A 14,567-nucleotide genomic window follows, 5' to 3' on the forward strand; every position below is an offset into this window, starting at 1 on the left:
TGTGTTCAAGAAAGCTTAACTCTTGTAGCAGTGCAAGTGTAACTTGTGTATGTTGCTAATGAAAGTCTTTATCTAATTGGTGTGATAGCAAATGCTTTAATGTGTTTAAGCTTGCATAAAATAGATTTGGAGCATGCATAGTCACTTATGATGACTCTCTCATGAAATCAAATCTGATCTCACCTGTTTTTAAAAACAACCAACCAACCAAAACATAAAATGCTGCACTGTACCTGCACAGGATTGAGAACTAGATGGGATCAGGAAGAAATTTAACCTGACTTTTGTAAAGTTGCTGACAAATTCCTTTATTTCTTCAAATAACTACATACCCAAGTTGTGAGTTGATTCAACTTAGTCACTCACCTTGTGGCCCTTGTCATCTCATTTGTGAGTTTTCCTTTCCTTAAGGAGTCTATTTCCATACTGCTTATGTAATTTCTGGGTCACTGAAGTATGTACCCCTAGGCACGACAGAGTTTGTCACTAGCATATACAATATTAGCTATGCCCACAGAGATGAGGAACATCTGTGCACTAATGTGTACCAGAGAATGGTGGATTTCATGACACAAGTTGAATTTTAAGGGCTGAAGTAGGAGAAACTGCCCTTTCCTAAAGGGAGAGACAGCACTGAGTATAGCACTGAGACAACATTTGGATCAACAACTTGTCTAATGGACTGTTTACTTAACTGGGATTTATTTCCTGATTATTTAATTGTGCTAGTGCTGCTCCACCTTTTTAGGTGAATTTCTGTTTCAGTATACACTACAGCTTTTGTGTATGCCCTTTGTCCAGAGCAGGAAATGTGAATGTAAGGAACTGCTTTAGGAGAACAGGTAATTATATTTAAAGCTCAGCCTGCCCACAGTGGTAGATGATTGCTGCTCAGCTTGAAGAGGATGTGCACCCTTGCTCTCCCTCACTAGTGTCTGTTCCCTGTTGTCTGATGACTAGCAGGTGCTCTTTCCAAAGGCTGTCTTCAGGCCAACATATAAACCAAGCCAGTAGGGATGGGACATGCTACAGGAGAATTTGATTTGATTCTGGTTGTCAGACTAATGTGAGCAGAACAAGCTAAAGAGAGCCACTTTGCAGTCTGTCTCTGTACATGTGTGACTAGCAGTGTATATGCTGAATAAGTGTTAGTAATGGATGAGCTGTAGACTTCTCAGGCTACTAGGTTTGACGTGAACATGCCCAGGTGCTGTGACCCCAGCACACTGGGGTAGGGTGACTCCTGCTCTTTCTGCAAGGGCCTGACTGTCCAGCTGACTAGTCTGAGGTTACTCCAAAAATGCCTTGATGAATGTTGGAGGTGATCTTGTGTGCCCACATGACCTGTTATTTTTTTCCATCAGAAGCTGTTGAGCTACTCTCTGTGAAATGCTGAGCACTGACATGTATCTGCAGGTATTCCTTAGGACTGTTCTTCAGCACTTTTTAACCTCTTTCTCTTTCATGCCCTATAGGAAGGAAAAGAGGTGCTGTAAGTAGGACCACCACCATCATTGTAGTAATGAGTGTTTTGTAAGTACTTGCTGGCATAAAAATGTGGCTTGACTCAAGCTCATCTTGGTCTTTATCTGTATTTGTCTGTACCTCACTTGCATGTTAACATTGCATGTAGCATGATAGATCCTAACCTAATTTGAATGGAGCACTCAGGTATAGGAGGCGAATGGATTGACTGAATAAGTGACACACAGAATGAAAATGCTGACTTGACAAACTAGTCTACCTTGCGTGTTTACTTAGGTCTGAGCTTATAAAAAAAGTCTAGAATGTACTCATTCCTAGTTTTAAGGAGGAAAGACTATTGTAATTCCAATAGGTTGCTATTGCACAGCTTAGTGCTGACTGCAAAGAATTGTTTGGATAGATCTTTATTTTCAGTATAGTGCTGTCCCACACCTTATTTCTTCCAGAAGGCATTATCTTTTCTTAGCTGTTTTTAGCCCAGACCTTGTTTCTGAAGCATTGCAAAGGAAATTGTTACAGGACTTGAATTTTGTTCTCTTCTCTGCAGTTTGCTGCTCTTGGTCTTGCTGAATATAACACTGTTTCTCAAATTGTCAAAGATAGAGCATGCAGCTCAGTCCCTCTATCATGTCCAGCTTCAGGAAGAAAGCTCTTTGAAGTAAGTTGGATTCATAACCTTTGTTTTCTTTCTTCCTCAGCCTTTGTCAGAATCTGATCTAAAGACAAATTTTTAACAATTAAACTTGGTGGTAAGTTTTCAAAAGCTGCTGGGGCTTGCTGCTCTTCTGTGGTTGGTGCTGTCTCACTGCGTTTTGCAGAAATAAATTTCTTCTTCGACAAGCTGGTTTTTGGGGGGGTGTTAACCTTAGCTTGCATTTATCACCCTGCTGTGACTCATCTTCTGTGAATATCATAGTGCTCATCACAAAACCAAAGTGTTCACTTAATCGTGTGAACCAGCATGATCTCAAAAGTAACGATAACGATTCATTTAGCTTTTTAGCTGCTTTCTGTGAGTCTCCTCCTAAATCCCCTCTCCATCAAGCTTCCATGTTAGGTGCCTTTTGTAATTGAACACATGGAAGTGGCTCAGACATTGCTTCCTCTCTTGAACGTGGTGTCAGCAAACAACTTAAAAAACATAAGCTGATCTTGAGTATGGAAGCTGCATGGTGACATCCCATAGTGATCATCTTAGAACTGATGAGAGCTAACATTCTTCATAAGAAGGATCTTGTCCTCTGAAGAGTTAGAACATACATTGCAGACATAATGTGAGCACATTTGTTATTAGTGGCTGCTGTCTACAGAGGTCTGAGGCAGCATTTTCAAGGCAACAGGGATTGAAATTAAACTGCAGGCAGCTTTTTATGTGGCTTTTAGAAGAGGATGCTTCTAGGAATGGCAGAGCAATGGTGGCAGAGTGCAGTTGCTTTTAGAAAGGCATGGAGATGCTTGTTTCACATTTCTAATGTAATCTCAATCTCTTTCAGTATATCCCCAGAAATGGTATCGAAAGAGGAGATCCCTCAGTATGATAAGGAACAGGTTAAACATGTGAAGGGAGTTTTAAGAGACTCGATTGAAATGCTCGAGCAGGTATGTCTGCCACTCTTTCCTGCTTATACTCTGTTTCTCAGGTCAAGTGTTTTCCCTTCTGCCATCATAGCTCTTTTATTTCTTCTGGTGCTAACTGAAGTTTTCATTACTCCTTTCCTTGTTTTGTCCTAGGTTTCCATTTGGCACAAAGGCAATGCTAATGTTTCTAATGTCTTAGTTTTAGGTTTTGTTTTTTTATTTGGACTAAGGTTGAATATTAATGTAATTTTCTTAAATCTGTCAATTACCTTTATTGATGAAATGCACTGATGCAGTTCTGAACCATGACAAAGCAAACACCGGAGTAATTCAAAACAGATCATCTTTTCTAAGACTCAAAACAGTATTAAGTATTTGCCTGCCTCATTATGGGGTTTCTTTATTCAGGTTTGACCTGGCTTTTCTCCCCACTGCTCTTCTGGATATTGGTGAGAGCTTCACTTAGCACTGGTATCAATGGGCCACCTAATTTCCAGTGAAAAATATATAAATTCTAAAGACCGTAAGTTTCTGAGAGGCTCCAAAGCTGTGGAGTTAGTCCTCCTCCTTCCCAATAATTTACACTTCCAGGCTCTTACATACTACAAAGAATATATAAAAAATGAAGTTGTTGAATGGTGGTGTGTGTCTCTTGATCCTGAAGTCCAGGACTGGTAAACTCATAGGCTGAAATTTCAACTCTGTAAGTGAAAGACAGTAACTACATACTTTGTCTTTTACTGAAAACCTATGAGTGTTCTGATTTTAAGTTACTTTATATCTTAAAATGTGACAGAAGAAATTAGTACATTAGGAAAGCTGTGGGGGAGTTCACACGTACCTCTATCCATCACTGGTTTGCTCTGTTTTCTCCTACGTGCTAAAGGAGGGTAGAAAAAGAAGCCATTTTTTGTACTCCTTGTTCAAAGGTGTCTCTGCACACCAAATTGCTATTAACTGTTTTAATCACAGTTTGAAAAAGCTTCTGAGTGCTGGAAATGTCACTGTAGAAATTTAATTTCCTGGTTTCCAAGCTCTTTTAATTTTCTCTGCTTACTACCCAAACACTTCCTAATTCTGAAGTGTTAAAACATAGTGTAAATTGAAATTAAAAAAAATTAAAACCACCAGTTTAAAACAAACTTTACAAGTGAGAATTCAACCAGCTTTTGTCTGGAAGTCATAACACATCTTAGTGCCTGTTACCTTGTGATTTCTGAAGGCTGTCAGTATTCTAGTCACATTTTATGCCCCAAAATGCACTCTGAGGGCCAGGCATTAAAAGAAAATTTATGCCTTGCCACCATGTTCCTTGGAGTGTATGCCAGGAACCATGAACTGTGACTAAAAATTAGTGGGGTGGTGTATCTTCTGCACTGTTGTCTGGTAGGCTGTTAAGGCTTTACCATACTGCACTGTTGGTAATTATAATCTGCAGAGCAGAGCTGCTAGGAAAGCATAGTGAGGCAACTGTTTATAGAAACTGGGAGGAGGAAATTGCATGAGATCTTTAAAAGAGGAGGAGGGAGACATTATTTTCCTGATATCACTCACTCATGCAGGAAAGGAACTTTAAGAAATTGAGGGAGTATGATGGTTGTATCTTCACAGCTGAAGATCTCCCTTTCCATGCTCCAAAGAAGCTTTGACCACTTGAACAGGTCACAGAGCAGCAAGACTGAGAGTTAATATCCACATCAGCTTTCCCTTCAAGATGTCAGAAGAGAAGATGTGTGTGCAAGGACTTGTGCAAGGACTTGTGGGGTAGGGATTGTAATTGTCACCTTTGGACTTTTTACTGTTTGGCTCAAAAGCTACTTGGAATAAAGGTTTCTGGAAGAAGCAAGTTGGGTTCTGCATTCCTGTAGCCTGGCCATCTGTCTGTCCAGCCAGACCTGTGTCTTCAGGAGTCTTGCTTATGAACAGTGCAGAGCTCTCAAACCTGGTGGTGTGGGAGCAAGGGCTGTCACACTGCTGGCTAATGGATCTGCGAGTTTCAGAAGAGGGGCAAACACCCTCAGCAGAGAGCTGGCCTTGTCTTTAGTGAAATGGCAGCTTTTTATGTCAACTTAAAAGATTGCCATCAGTGAAGAGTGCTTTGGAGAAGAACAGGTAGTGGTTTCAAAGCCACAGGATCTTTGCATGCTGTTTTTAGCCATGGGGACCTTGTAGAGCAAGTCACCATCTTTAAGGATTAATGTTTTTAAGATTAATTAACTAAACAGGAAAATGCTTGTGCTACCTCTTTGCTCAGTCTCTTGCGTGCTGCGAGCTTTGGCACTCTGCCTCCTGCCATATGTTTCTAGCTCTCCCAGAGAAATTTCAGCCCTCGGTGTTTTCCCTTCTTCGAGGGCCCCCCTCCCCTGCTGGTGCAGGAACACCTTTTCTTCTTCTGGCTTCGAGCCTTTTCCAGGCAGCTTGAAAGAAGGGAGATGAAAGTAAAAAGGGAAAGAAGGGGGTGGGAGGGGAGGACACACAGGGCACCATCCCTGGGGGGCTTGATCAAGAGCAAGGGCCGGTGTTAATTGGCGTAGTGCTCAGTGGGGAGGCAGCGGCGGAGGAGGGGCGTGGGGGTCCCAAAGCGCGGGCTGGCGGGAAAACTTTCCCCAGCCGGGAGCAGCCGCGCTGCGGCGGGGGGGCCTTTCCCCCCCCCCCCTCCCCCCCGCCCCCGGGCTGGGGGCGGGAGCGGCAGCGCGGGGTCCCGCCAACCTGTTGCGCGGGCCCTTTAAGGCAGGTGCCCGCGCGTCACGCGCAGCCCCGCCCCGCCCGTCAGGTGGGTGGTCCCGGCGGGGAGGGGGCGGCGGCGGGCGCGAGGCACCTGCGGGGGGCGGCGATGGAGGAGCCCCGGTGCTGCTGCCGGTGCTGCTGCCGCGGCGGGTCCGGGGGCGGGAGGGCGCCCCGGGCGCCGTGCGGCTGCGGGGAGCCGGGCCAGAGCTGCCGGAGGTAACGGCTCTGCCCCCCCCCCACCCCCGCCAGCCTCCCGGGGGGCTCCGGCCGCGCCCCCGCCTCCCGCGCAGCCCCGCGGGCGGGCGGTGCCGCCGCCGCCGGGAGGGGAGCGGGGCGGCTCGGGCGGCTTCTCCGGCAACTTGGGCGGCGGGACGAGGCGGGGCAGGGCCGCGGGGGGCGCGGCTGCAGGGCGGGGGGTGTGCTCGTCGCCCCCCCGGTGGCTGTCCCGCCGCCCCCTGCCCCCCGGCGCGCTGGGGAGGATGGCCGGCGCCGTGGCCGAGCGGCTGCGGGCGCCGTGGCTCGCCGGGGCCGCCAGGGTCCATGCCAGCCTGGTGCCGCCGCTGGCCCTGCTGCCCGCCCTGCTCCGCGTCGCCGCGCTGCACGTCCTGCTGGGGCTGGCGGTCCTGGCGTCCCTGCCCGCCGTGGTGCTGTGGTACTACTACCTGACGCACAGGAGGAAGGAGCGGACTCTCTTCTTCCTGAGCCTGGGGCTCTTCTCCTTGGGCTACATGTACTCTGTTTTCCTCCAGGAGGTGGTTCCCCGGGGCCACGTGGGGTCTGCCCAGGTGGTTGCTCTCACCTGCGGGTTAGTGGTCATGCTTGTCGCTCTGTCTCGAGCCAAGAAGGACCCTGGCTACCTTCCCGCCCCAGCAAGCGGCGAGAAGTCACCGCACCAGGGTTTGCCCAAGGAGGGTGTCCGGGGGAGCGCCGAGGGGCTCCACGGTGCTGCCACGTCGGGAGCTGCCGGTGGCCGCGCCGGGAATGGGGAAGCCAGAGGCTATTCCAGGATGGCGGCTGAGGAGCCAGGAGGTGTGAAAAAGGACTGGTGTGCTCAATGCCAGCTGGTCAGACCAGCCCGAGCCGGGCACTGCCGGCTTTGTGGCAGGTGTGTGAGGAGACTGGACCATCACTGTGTCTGGTAGGTTTTGCACGGCTGGGGCTATGTGTGTTCCTTCCTTCCCCCGTCACTTTTTGAGTTAGATTATTTTTTACAGTTGCTTGTCAAACAAGGCTGCTTTTGTATGCGCAAGATCCGGTGGTGTTCTTTGGGACAGCAACTTCTAAAATAGAAATTTACTGTTTCAAAGAACAACTTAAACTGTATTGCAAGTGGGGATTACCTGATAGTTGGTAATTTCTCCAGCATACTCCAGAATTGCCTGTAGTTCTCTACTGCTTTTCCTCTGGGGCTTTTTTGTAGACTCGATCTATGGAGCGCTAGCAGCCCTGCAGTTAACTTGGGTTAGTGCTCTCTTGAGGCAAGGGAACCCAAAGCTGTCTGTGTGCATGCAGGGAGCAGTAGGGTCAGAGTGTGTCTCAGCAAGGGATACTACGCTTCCTAAGTGTTGGAGGCAAACAGTCCACCACTGTTACCCTCCTGCTCTATTGACTTGTGCCTGTTGCCTTTCTATAAAAAGCTGTAAAACTTCTTGGAATGTGTTTCGAAGTTCTTAGCCTGTGCTATATAGAGGCACCTTGGAAATCGGGTTTTCTGACAGCTGGGGGAGGAAGGAGGAAAGGGAAGCCAGCTTCTTTCTTTTTTAAGCAAAGTAATCTCTCCTTTCCTTTTGGAGGATTAACAGCTGTGTAGGGGAGCAGAACCACCAAGCATTCATCCTGGCACTCTCCTTCTTCATGCTCACCTCTGTGTATGGGATTACCTTGACCCTGCACACCATCTGTAGGGGCCAGACACCGTTTGTGGCATTGTTCTACTGCCCTGGGGCCTATTCTGAGTACAGGTGAGATGTCTGTCTGGGAGAGAGCTGGGGTGGGAATGGGCTTGATCAGAGAGCTTAGCTCCTAGTCTTCATTCTATGCTCTAGGCTACTGTCGTTGGCTGTCAAACCTGGCCAAAAAGTGCTCTCTGGAAAGCAGGGATACATCACTGCTTTCCCAGGGAGGGGAGGCTGAGACTTGGAGCGAGCTCACCATTTATTTGGAACAGATGTTTGAGGAGCTGAGATTCAAAGCTTTTACTTATTGTGTCCTATATAGATACACCCTTAAATATGTTTGCCCCTAGCTACAGATAATGGCGTGGCAGTCTGGAATCTGTGTGCTGTATCTGCCTTTCATCCCTCACTGTTTATCTAGTCACTCTCCCTCTTGAGTTACCGGCCTAGAACTGACAGTGTTAATATACCTTATCTGGTGGGGAGGTTGGTGAGAAGCACTGGACACGAGTTCAGAGGCTGGTGCTACCACTGATGTGCAGAGTACACCAGCACAAGTGACTGCCTTCTTCTGTACTCCATTTCACGATCTGTTGAGCATCGTTGTGTCCATAAATAAGGACCTTTATAACAGTAAGAGTAAAGAGGTAGGTAGCGTGATAGGAACATGCAAGAGAAGCTCTGGTAGAGCTAAAAGCTCTCATTAAGTAAGCCCCAAAGCTTTAATTTTGAGAAAGCCTTTATGGATTATCTGATGAGAACAGCAAAGTGAGATCACTGTGGCAGATGTAGACAGGGATTTGAAAGGATAGTGATTACCAGGGAAAGTCGCTCTAAAGCAACTGCTCCAAAACTAAATGGCTTCCTTCCCATCTTTTTCCTTGCTCCTAGCTCTGCTCTGTTGTTCACCTGTGTGTGGTACTGTGCCATTGTAACAGCTGGCATGGGATACATCCTCCTTATCCAGCTGTTGAACATCAGCTACAACGTGACAGAGAGGGAAGCTCGGCTGGCTCTGCGGGACAACACTGGGCGCAGGCTCTTGGGTGGGTTAGTGATAGACACTGGTCAGTATAACAGGGGCTTCCTATGCAACTGGGGCCACTTCTTGAGCCTGGGATCTTCTCCTCCACAGCGCTCTGCTGAAGACATCGTGTGACACCCCTCTTTCTGCAGATGATGTTGACTGACTTTCTTTAGCAGGGAACAGCCCCTTGCACTCGGACTCCCTCCTCCCACACCCTTCCTTCACGGTTGGTGTATGGGCTGCCTGTCCTGTCACTGACATCAGAGGCTTTCCCAGGCAGAATGGTTCTTTGCGTGCTGTCAGCCAGCAATATGATGCAGAAAGCAGTAAGCCATATGCACAGACCTGGAGAGAAGGAGCCTGCTGCCTTTTTCCACTGTGGCAAACTTCGTGCAGCTCAGCTCAACAGGAGGAAGAGCACAAGGTTTTGAGAACCTTGAGTTTTCTTTAGGCGTGAACCCTGGCATTAAGAGAAACCTGCTGCTGGACTTCAGAGTGTGCCCTGGTTCCTGCAAAGGTTGAGGAATCCCTGGGGTGTACCTACATGCAACACTTCAGAGATGTCAGGAGGCTGAACTTCTGATAGAGGTAAAAGGTGGACTGCTGCAGAAGCCAGGTGCATTGGCTAAAAGAGACTGTTGAGGTAGTCGCTGAGCAGCTCCCTCCTCTCTGCTGTATTTTTTGTTTCTCTATCTTCTATTTCATTCAGCTGTATACGTGCTTGTATTAAGTGCCTTTGTGAGCAACGTTCCTGTAGGGCTTTGTAAGATCCCTTCACTTCTTAACCATTATAGTTGTTATTCCATCCCCATCTGTCTCACTGGGTGGGGAAGACACTGTCTTCAATCTCATCTGGGTCTGTGTTGGTTTGAAGGTTTGGCTCATGTCCCACAAAGTGTTTCTGCTGTGCTTGTGGACTGTGATGTGAGACAAGATGTAAACATACCAAGAAAGGTTGTGTTTTGAAGCAACACGTAACAGTGGTCTCTGAGGGACAAAGAAGAGTGCTGCCCAATGCTACTGTTGCTTTATGGAAGCTACCTTTCTCTCTTCCTCTGTGGGAGAGTAGGCAATTCTGCTAACAGTGTTTTTGGTAGGTAGCTTCTTGATTGGTTGTATTGCTAATAACATAGCAATCCTGTCTCCTCTCAACCCAGTTGCTGTGGAGCTGCCTGATTGTAGATCTGTTTTCTCAAGCCAGGAAGCCAAGGAACAGTTCACCCTCTGTGTATGTAGGGAGATGTAGAGGCTGTGTTGGAGCTTGCTGCTTTTGGGGTAAATGACCTGCACTGGCAGGTGAATGAAATGTGTTCTGGAAGAATGCCATGTGTTCCTTGACAGCCTGCAGCTATACTATTGCTCAGACTTGAGCTTCAGCTGAATTCACAAGGTTTTGGTGGCGATGGTTTCTGGTTTTTGTTTTAAACCCTTTGTGTATGTTGTTGGCCCTGCAGTAGTGATGTGAAAAGATCTTGCTGGAAAATCCTGGGACCATGACACAAGAATTATGGCTTGGGCCTAAGATGCAGAAGGAAGAGCCTTGTCCTAGCTGCTGATGTTTTAAGACGTGTGTGCAGCGTGCTTGGATCATACCTACCCCTGTCTCCAGCTACGTGGCAGGCAGCTGGGGGATGTTGGCTGGATTATGCAAATTTACTGTGTGTCATCTCTGAAGAATAGATGAATGGTATCAGGACTGGGGGTGTCCCTTGAGATCCCTGACATATTTGGTGTGTGCACTCCTGATTACATGTCCCAGTTTAAGGTGAAGACCACGTCCCTTTTTGCACTGTTTGGTTTCCTCAAGTGGCACTTTCTATAATGAGCAGATAATTGAGAAGCAGCTGCACTTAGAATGTGGCTGTGCAGAAAGAAGTACTGAGTGTCTCTTATTTCCTCTTGCCCCTTTTCATCCAATGAGCAATCCTTTATCAGGAGGTGAAGGGGACACCTCTCTTGCTTCCTGCCTCCAACTAAACACACCAAGAGGCTTCTGTGGCCCTACTGTGACTAAAAGGCGCTCAGCTGGACTGTGCTGTTTCTCTGGCTTGCACTTGTGACCTTCTGACTATTTGGAGCTGTAACCTGACCCTAGGAGTTTAACTTGCACAAAGACTTCACCTCCACATGAAGTGTCTCTAAATGTTTCTGTGGCACACAGGCTTTTTGTGGTGCCTGCTGAGATGGAGTTTGGTAACCTTGTAGACAGGGATGCTGTGGGTTAGTGGGTTTGTGATCTCGGACCTCATCCTGCTGGCAATTGGGAAGATTAGGGTAAGAATGACCTCCTGGGCTAAAGAAAGCCCTGCAGCAGAGGCAGCCAACCTCTCCATCCCTGTGAGTTAGTTACAAGTCCAGAAATGAGTTCTGCACCCATGAGCTGAATGAGCTCTGGGAGTATTGACAGGTTTGAAATAAATGGTTTCTCAGAGTCTTGCTGCTTGTGGCTGGGAGAAAGAGCAGATCACAGACCATTTCCCTGGCAGTGCCTGACCCTGTTGCACTCACTTTCTCCCCCAGACAGAGACTGGTTGCTTCTTTTTAGCCTGTGTGTCAGTGTAGCCTTGTCCTTTGTCTCCTAGTGAGCTCTGGCATGGGAGATTTCATTTGAACTCTTTATACCAAGACTGTGGTGTTCTCCCAGACATCATGGACTTTAGAGTGTGGATTAGGACCTTGGACTAATGTAACCATTCCATACCTTGGTCAAGCCCATCCCAATATAGTGGGGGTAAAGCAATAAAGTAAATTGTATTTTTGCACTTGCTCCAGAGGGAACTGGAACCATTCAGGACACTAAAATTGTTGTAAGGCTGGGGTTTTGTAGGAGGAGAGTGCAGTCCTGATTCCCCAGTGAATAGGAAGTTCATGTGGTTGTAACCTGCACAGCAATAATGACTTTTTCTTTAAAGATGTGGCTCATTTTTATTTTTTTTTTCCCATTCTGGCTTCTTCCTGAGAGGATTTACCTTGTGAATGCCTTGGGAGATGGAAAGCATGAAGTAACAGGATATATTGATATCTGAAAGGGCGGAAATGTTTTGAGCTTTAGATGCGTGCTTTGGAGCTCTCCTTCTAGTACCCCTGAGAACTGGCAAGAAGCCCTTCAAGGGAAACGCTGCCTTTTGCACTTTCAGTGAGGGTAGACTGTTGTGGTCTCTTGTTTCTTTTTTGAGAATTTTCTTGCTGAGCTTGTTATTTGCCACACTGATAGAAATATGTTTAAACCTCAGCACGAAGGGTCAGTCCTCAGGTTCACTGTGTTAGTAGTATAAGCTACCTAGATCCATGCTACCTGGGTGTTGGAACAGTAGGAGCAGGCTGCATTTGACAGGTGACTTGTGGGTCTTGTGTGTGGCATTGAGGCAAGGACAAGTGTCTCACCTGTAAAACTGCATGTACCTGGCTGTGCACAAAAGAGTACTCTGCTGGCCCCTGAGAAGGTTTTCTGGTGTAAGAGAGGACCCAGAGCTGGTCAGCAGCAGGGAAGGATTTTGGCAATGCCTAACCTTGATGTTTCTCCACCTAGACTTGGAAATGAGTTTATCCTGCTTTAACTGTGATCTTTTAAGAGTCATTTGTCGTTTCACAAATAGCGTGCACTTCTGCAGACCAGGACAGTTCTTAAGGAGCCAGGGTTCTGATGTTGTGGCTGTTGTAGTGTTAACCCTCTGTGTCCAAATACCAGCACCCTACTGTTTGGTGACTATACTCAAAACTGTGCACCATTAGATACACTCTGTAAATGGTGGCTTGGCACTCTTTAACTGTGTCTTCTTTAATCGTGCTTTTTTGTAGGCAGGTCACAGGGTCCCCACATTGACTGTTTCTCCATTTAACTTGTCCTCAAATGACAGAAGTCACTGGTGAGCCTGACTTGGTGCTGCTTGTGACTCCTAATCACATTTCAGCCTTCATGCTATGATGGTGCTTTTTTTGTTTCCCTTCAAAGTAGGTTGCTTTCCAGTGTCTTAATGAAACCATTTGCTGTAAAATTTCTTCTGAAGATAAAATGGATACTGCCTCACTGCCTAATGTCTTAATAATGTGCTTGTTTTTTTCCTTCTATATGAATGTATATTGCCTCATTAGGGCAGGAAGCGTGTGTGATTATGGATGTGTTTTCCTGTATTGCTTTCAGTGAAGAACTCTATGGTTTCCTAGGATTTTCTTCCACTGTCAGGATGTTTGTACAGTGAAAATATCTCTGTGGACAGGTTAGCCACCTTCTGAAATGTGGGAATTCAGCTCTCAAGATCTTGTCTTTATGGAACTCCTCTGATTATAGTGTGAAGAATGAGGGGCTCTGGAAGAACTGGCTACCTTGGAGAATGGGGTGTTTGGGCTTGTTTGTTTGTTTGTTTGTTTTTTCCACCCTTAGCTTTAGGAAGAAACATTGTGAAAGATGTTTGTGAGCTTTGTTGAAAGGACGTGTGTGTGTCCATTTTGCATTGTATTCAATGTTTCCAAGTGGATGCAATTATGAATAAAAATAAATTATTAGAAATTATCTGTGGAGTAGCCTGTTGATTTATGCCAACACACTCAGCCAGGTCAAATGACCAAAAGCTGCCATCATCTCATTGCTATTTAACTGTAAGCCCAATTTAGTAATAAGGGAGCAATAGACTAAGGACAAGCTACGAGGCAACTGTTCTTCCAGTTCTGCCAAAGCTGACCATTGGATTGGTTGGCGTTGGGATGAAACAGAGACCTGGTTGGCAGTCCTCAGCACTCTGGAAACTAGGGATATTCCCCTGTGGTGGGGATTGGGACCAGGATCTTGCATGCCAAGAGCAATCCATTATCAGATACTGAGTGTATCTGATCAGTTTCCTAGCCTTTTTGTCCAGTGTCTTGCTTTCCCTCTTACACCTGCCCACACAATACATCAAGAACTCCAAAAGGAAGAATCTCTTGCTTAAATTCTCTTCTAAGCCATGCTTGGAAATGATGTGGATATTCTGTGTTCAGAGAGTGGGAAGAGATGTAGCCTTTGATCCTGTTGGTACCTCAGGACATCTGCTGAAAGGCAAGAGATGACTTTTAATGAGTAGAATCACAGGTGCCTTTGATTGTTCCCACAGCTCTGCTTTGATTTGCCTGGGTGGCAGTTCTGTCTGCTGTTCAGCTATTTCTCTTTGAAGATTACTTAGCACTTGCTGACAACAAGGCCCTTGCACTAGCTGTGAATCAGGTTTGCAGTTACTGCAGAAGGGTGTCAAGCTTTCGACACCCCAGCAGCCTCCAGTTTCATTAACTCCCGTGCCAGTGATGGGGACACATGAGACCACTGTCTCTCCAGCTCTTATTTTTCCCCTTTGTGGCTTGCCATGCTGTCCCCATACAGCAGGAGCACGTGTGGAGTGGCACTTCATGTGCTGGGGAAGGCCAAGGCACTACTGTGCTTGGTATCCATCACTGTTAATGGGTCTGCAAAGACATGTGCTGTAGATCAGCCTGCAGTGGGTCATGGACCCTTCCCAAGCTAACTACTGACCCCAGCTATAGTCTTGTTTGCCTTGGGAGGAGCTGAGGAAATAGTTTAATGCTTCAGGCACTGTTTCAAATCCAGTTTGAGCTGGGCCTCTGGTAGACTTTGAAGAGACAATAAGATATTTCTGTGGTCAAGATATTTTAGAAAGCATGAAAGAACTCTAGAGAGCTGGTGTCAGAAGGGGATGTTAGTGGGGAGAAGAGGAGTTTGTGATCATTTCAGGGTTCTGTATTTGCTGTACTAAAATAAATCCTGCCCCCTTTCCTGTGCAGAAGGAGAGTCTGGCTGTGCAGCCACCTCCCTCTCTTGCTAAGAAAAGCAAGGAGCTGACAGGCAGGAGCTGAGTGTGGGCTGATGA

The 14,567-nt window shown here is 46.9% G+C and overlaps 2 protein-coding genes across 12 annotated transcripts in view; both read left to right on the top strand.

Moving 5' to 3' along the window:
- The window catches only part of GRAMD1C (GRAM domain containing 1C), a 57,165-nt gene extending 52,256 nt beyond the window's left edge, over window positions 1-4,909 (top strand). For 3 of the 11 annotated variants that reach the window (XM_051619110.1, XM_051619119.1, XM_051619146.1), the window contains exons 15-18: window positions 1,476-1,533; window positions 2,033-2,143; window positions 2,979-3,084; window positions 4,626-4,909. In XM_051619110.1, coding sequence (XP_051475070.1) covers window positions 1,476-1,533; window positions 2,033-2,143; window positions 2,979-3,084; window positions 4,626-4,712 — 362 coding nt within the window. In that variant the 3' untranslated portion in view covers window positions 4,713-4,909. The other 8 variants (XM_051619128.1, XM_051619190.1, XR_007889447.1 and 5 more) reach the window with 7 other exon arrangements.
- Window positions 4,910-5,896: 987 nt separating this feature from the next.
- Window positions 5,897-13,222, top strand: ZDHHC23 (zinc finger DHHC-type palmitoyltransferase 23). The gene is made up of 4 exons (XM_051611655.1): window positions 5,897-6,006; window positions 6,167-6,928; window positions 7,584-7,751; window positions 8,577-13,222. The coding sequence occupies exons 1-4, from the start codon at window positions 5,897-5,899 to the stop codon at window positions 8,842-8,844; spliced, it is 1,308 nt and encodes a 435-aa protein (XP_051467615.1). The 3' UTR covers window positions 8,845-13,222.
- The last annotated feature ends 1,345 nt before the right edge of the window (window positions 13,223-14,567 follow it).

Source organism: Apus apus, chromosome 1, assembly GCF_020740795.1.
Source record: "Apus apus isolate bApuApu2 chromosome 1, bApuApu2.pri.cur, whole genome shotgun sequence".
Taxonomy (NCBI): Eukaryota; Metazoa; Chordata; class Aves; order Apodiformes; family Apodidae; genus Apus; species Apus apus.

Bases quoted from the DNA above. Each gene is read 5' to 3' on its own strand.
- ZDHHC23 (XM_051611655.1), top strand. From the start codon at position 5,897: ATGGAGGAGCCCCGGTGCTGCTGCCGGTGCTGCTGCCGCGGCGGGTCC. The intron at 6,929-7,583 runs GTAGGTTTTGCA...TTCCTTTTGGAG, and splicing joins CTGGACCATCACTGTGTCTG to GATTAACAGCTGTGTAGGGG. The intron at 7,752-8,576 runs GTGAGATGTCTG...CCTTGCTCCTAG, and splicing joins GGGGCCTATTCTGAGTACAG to CTCTGCTCTGTTGTTCACCT.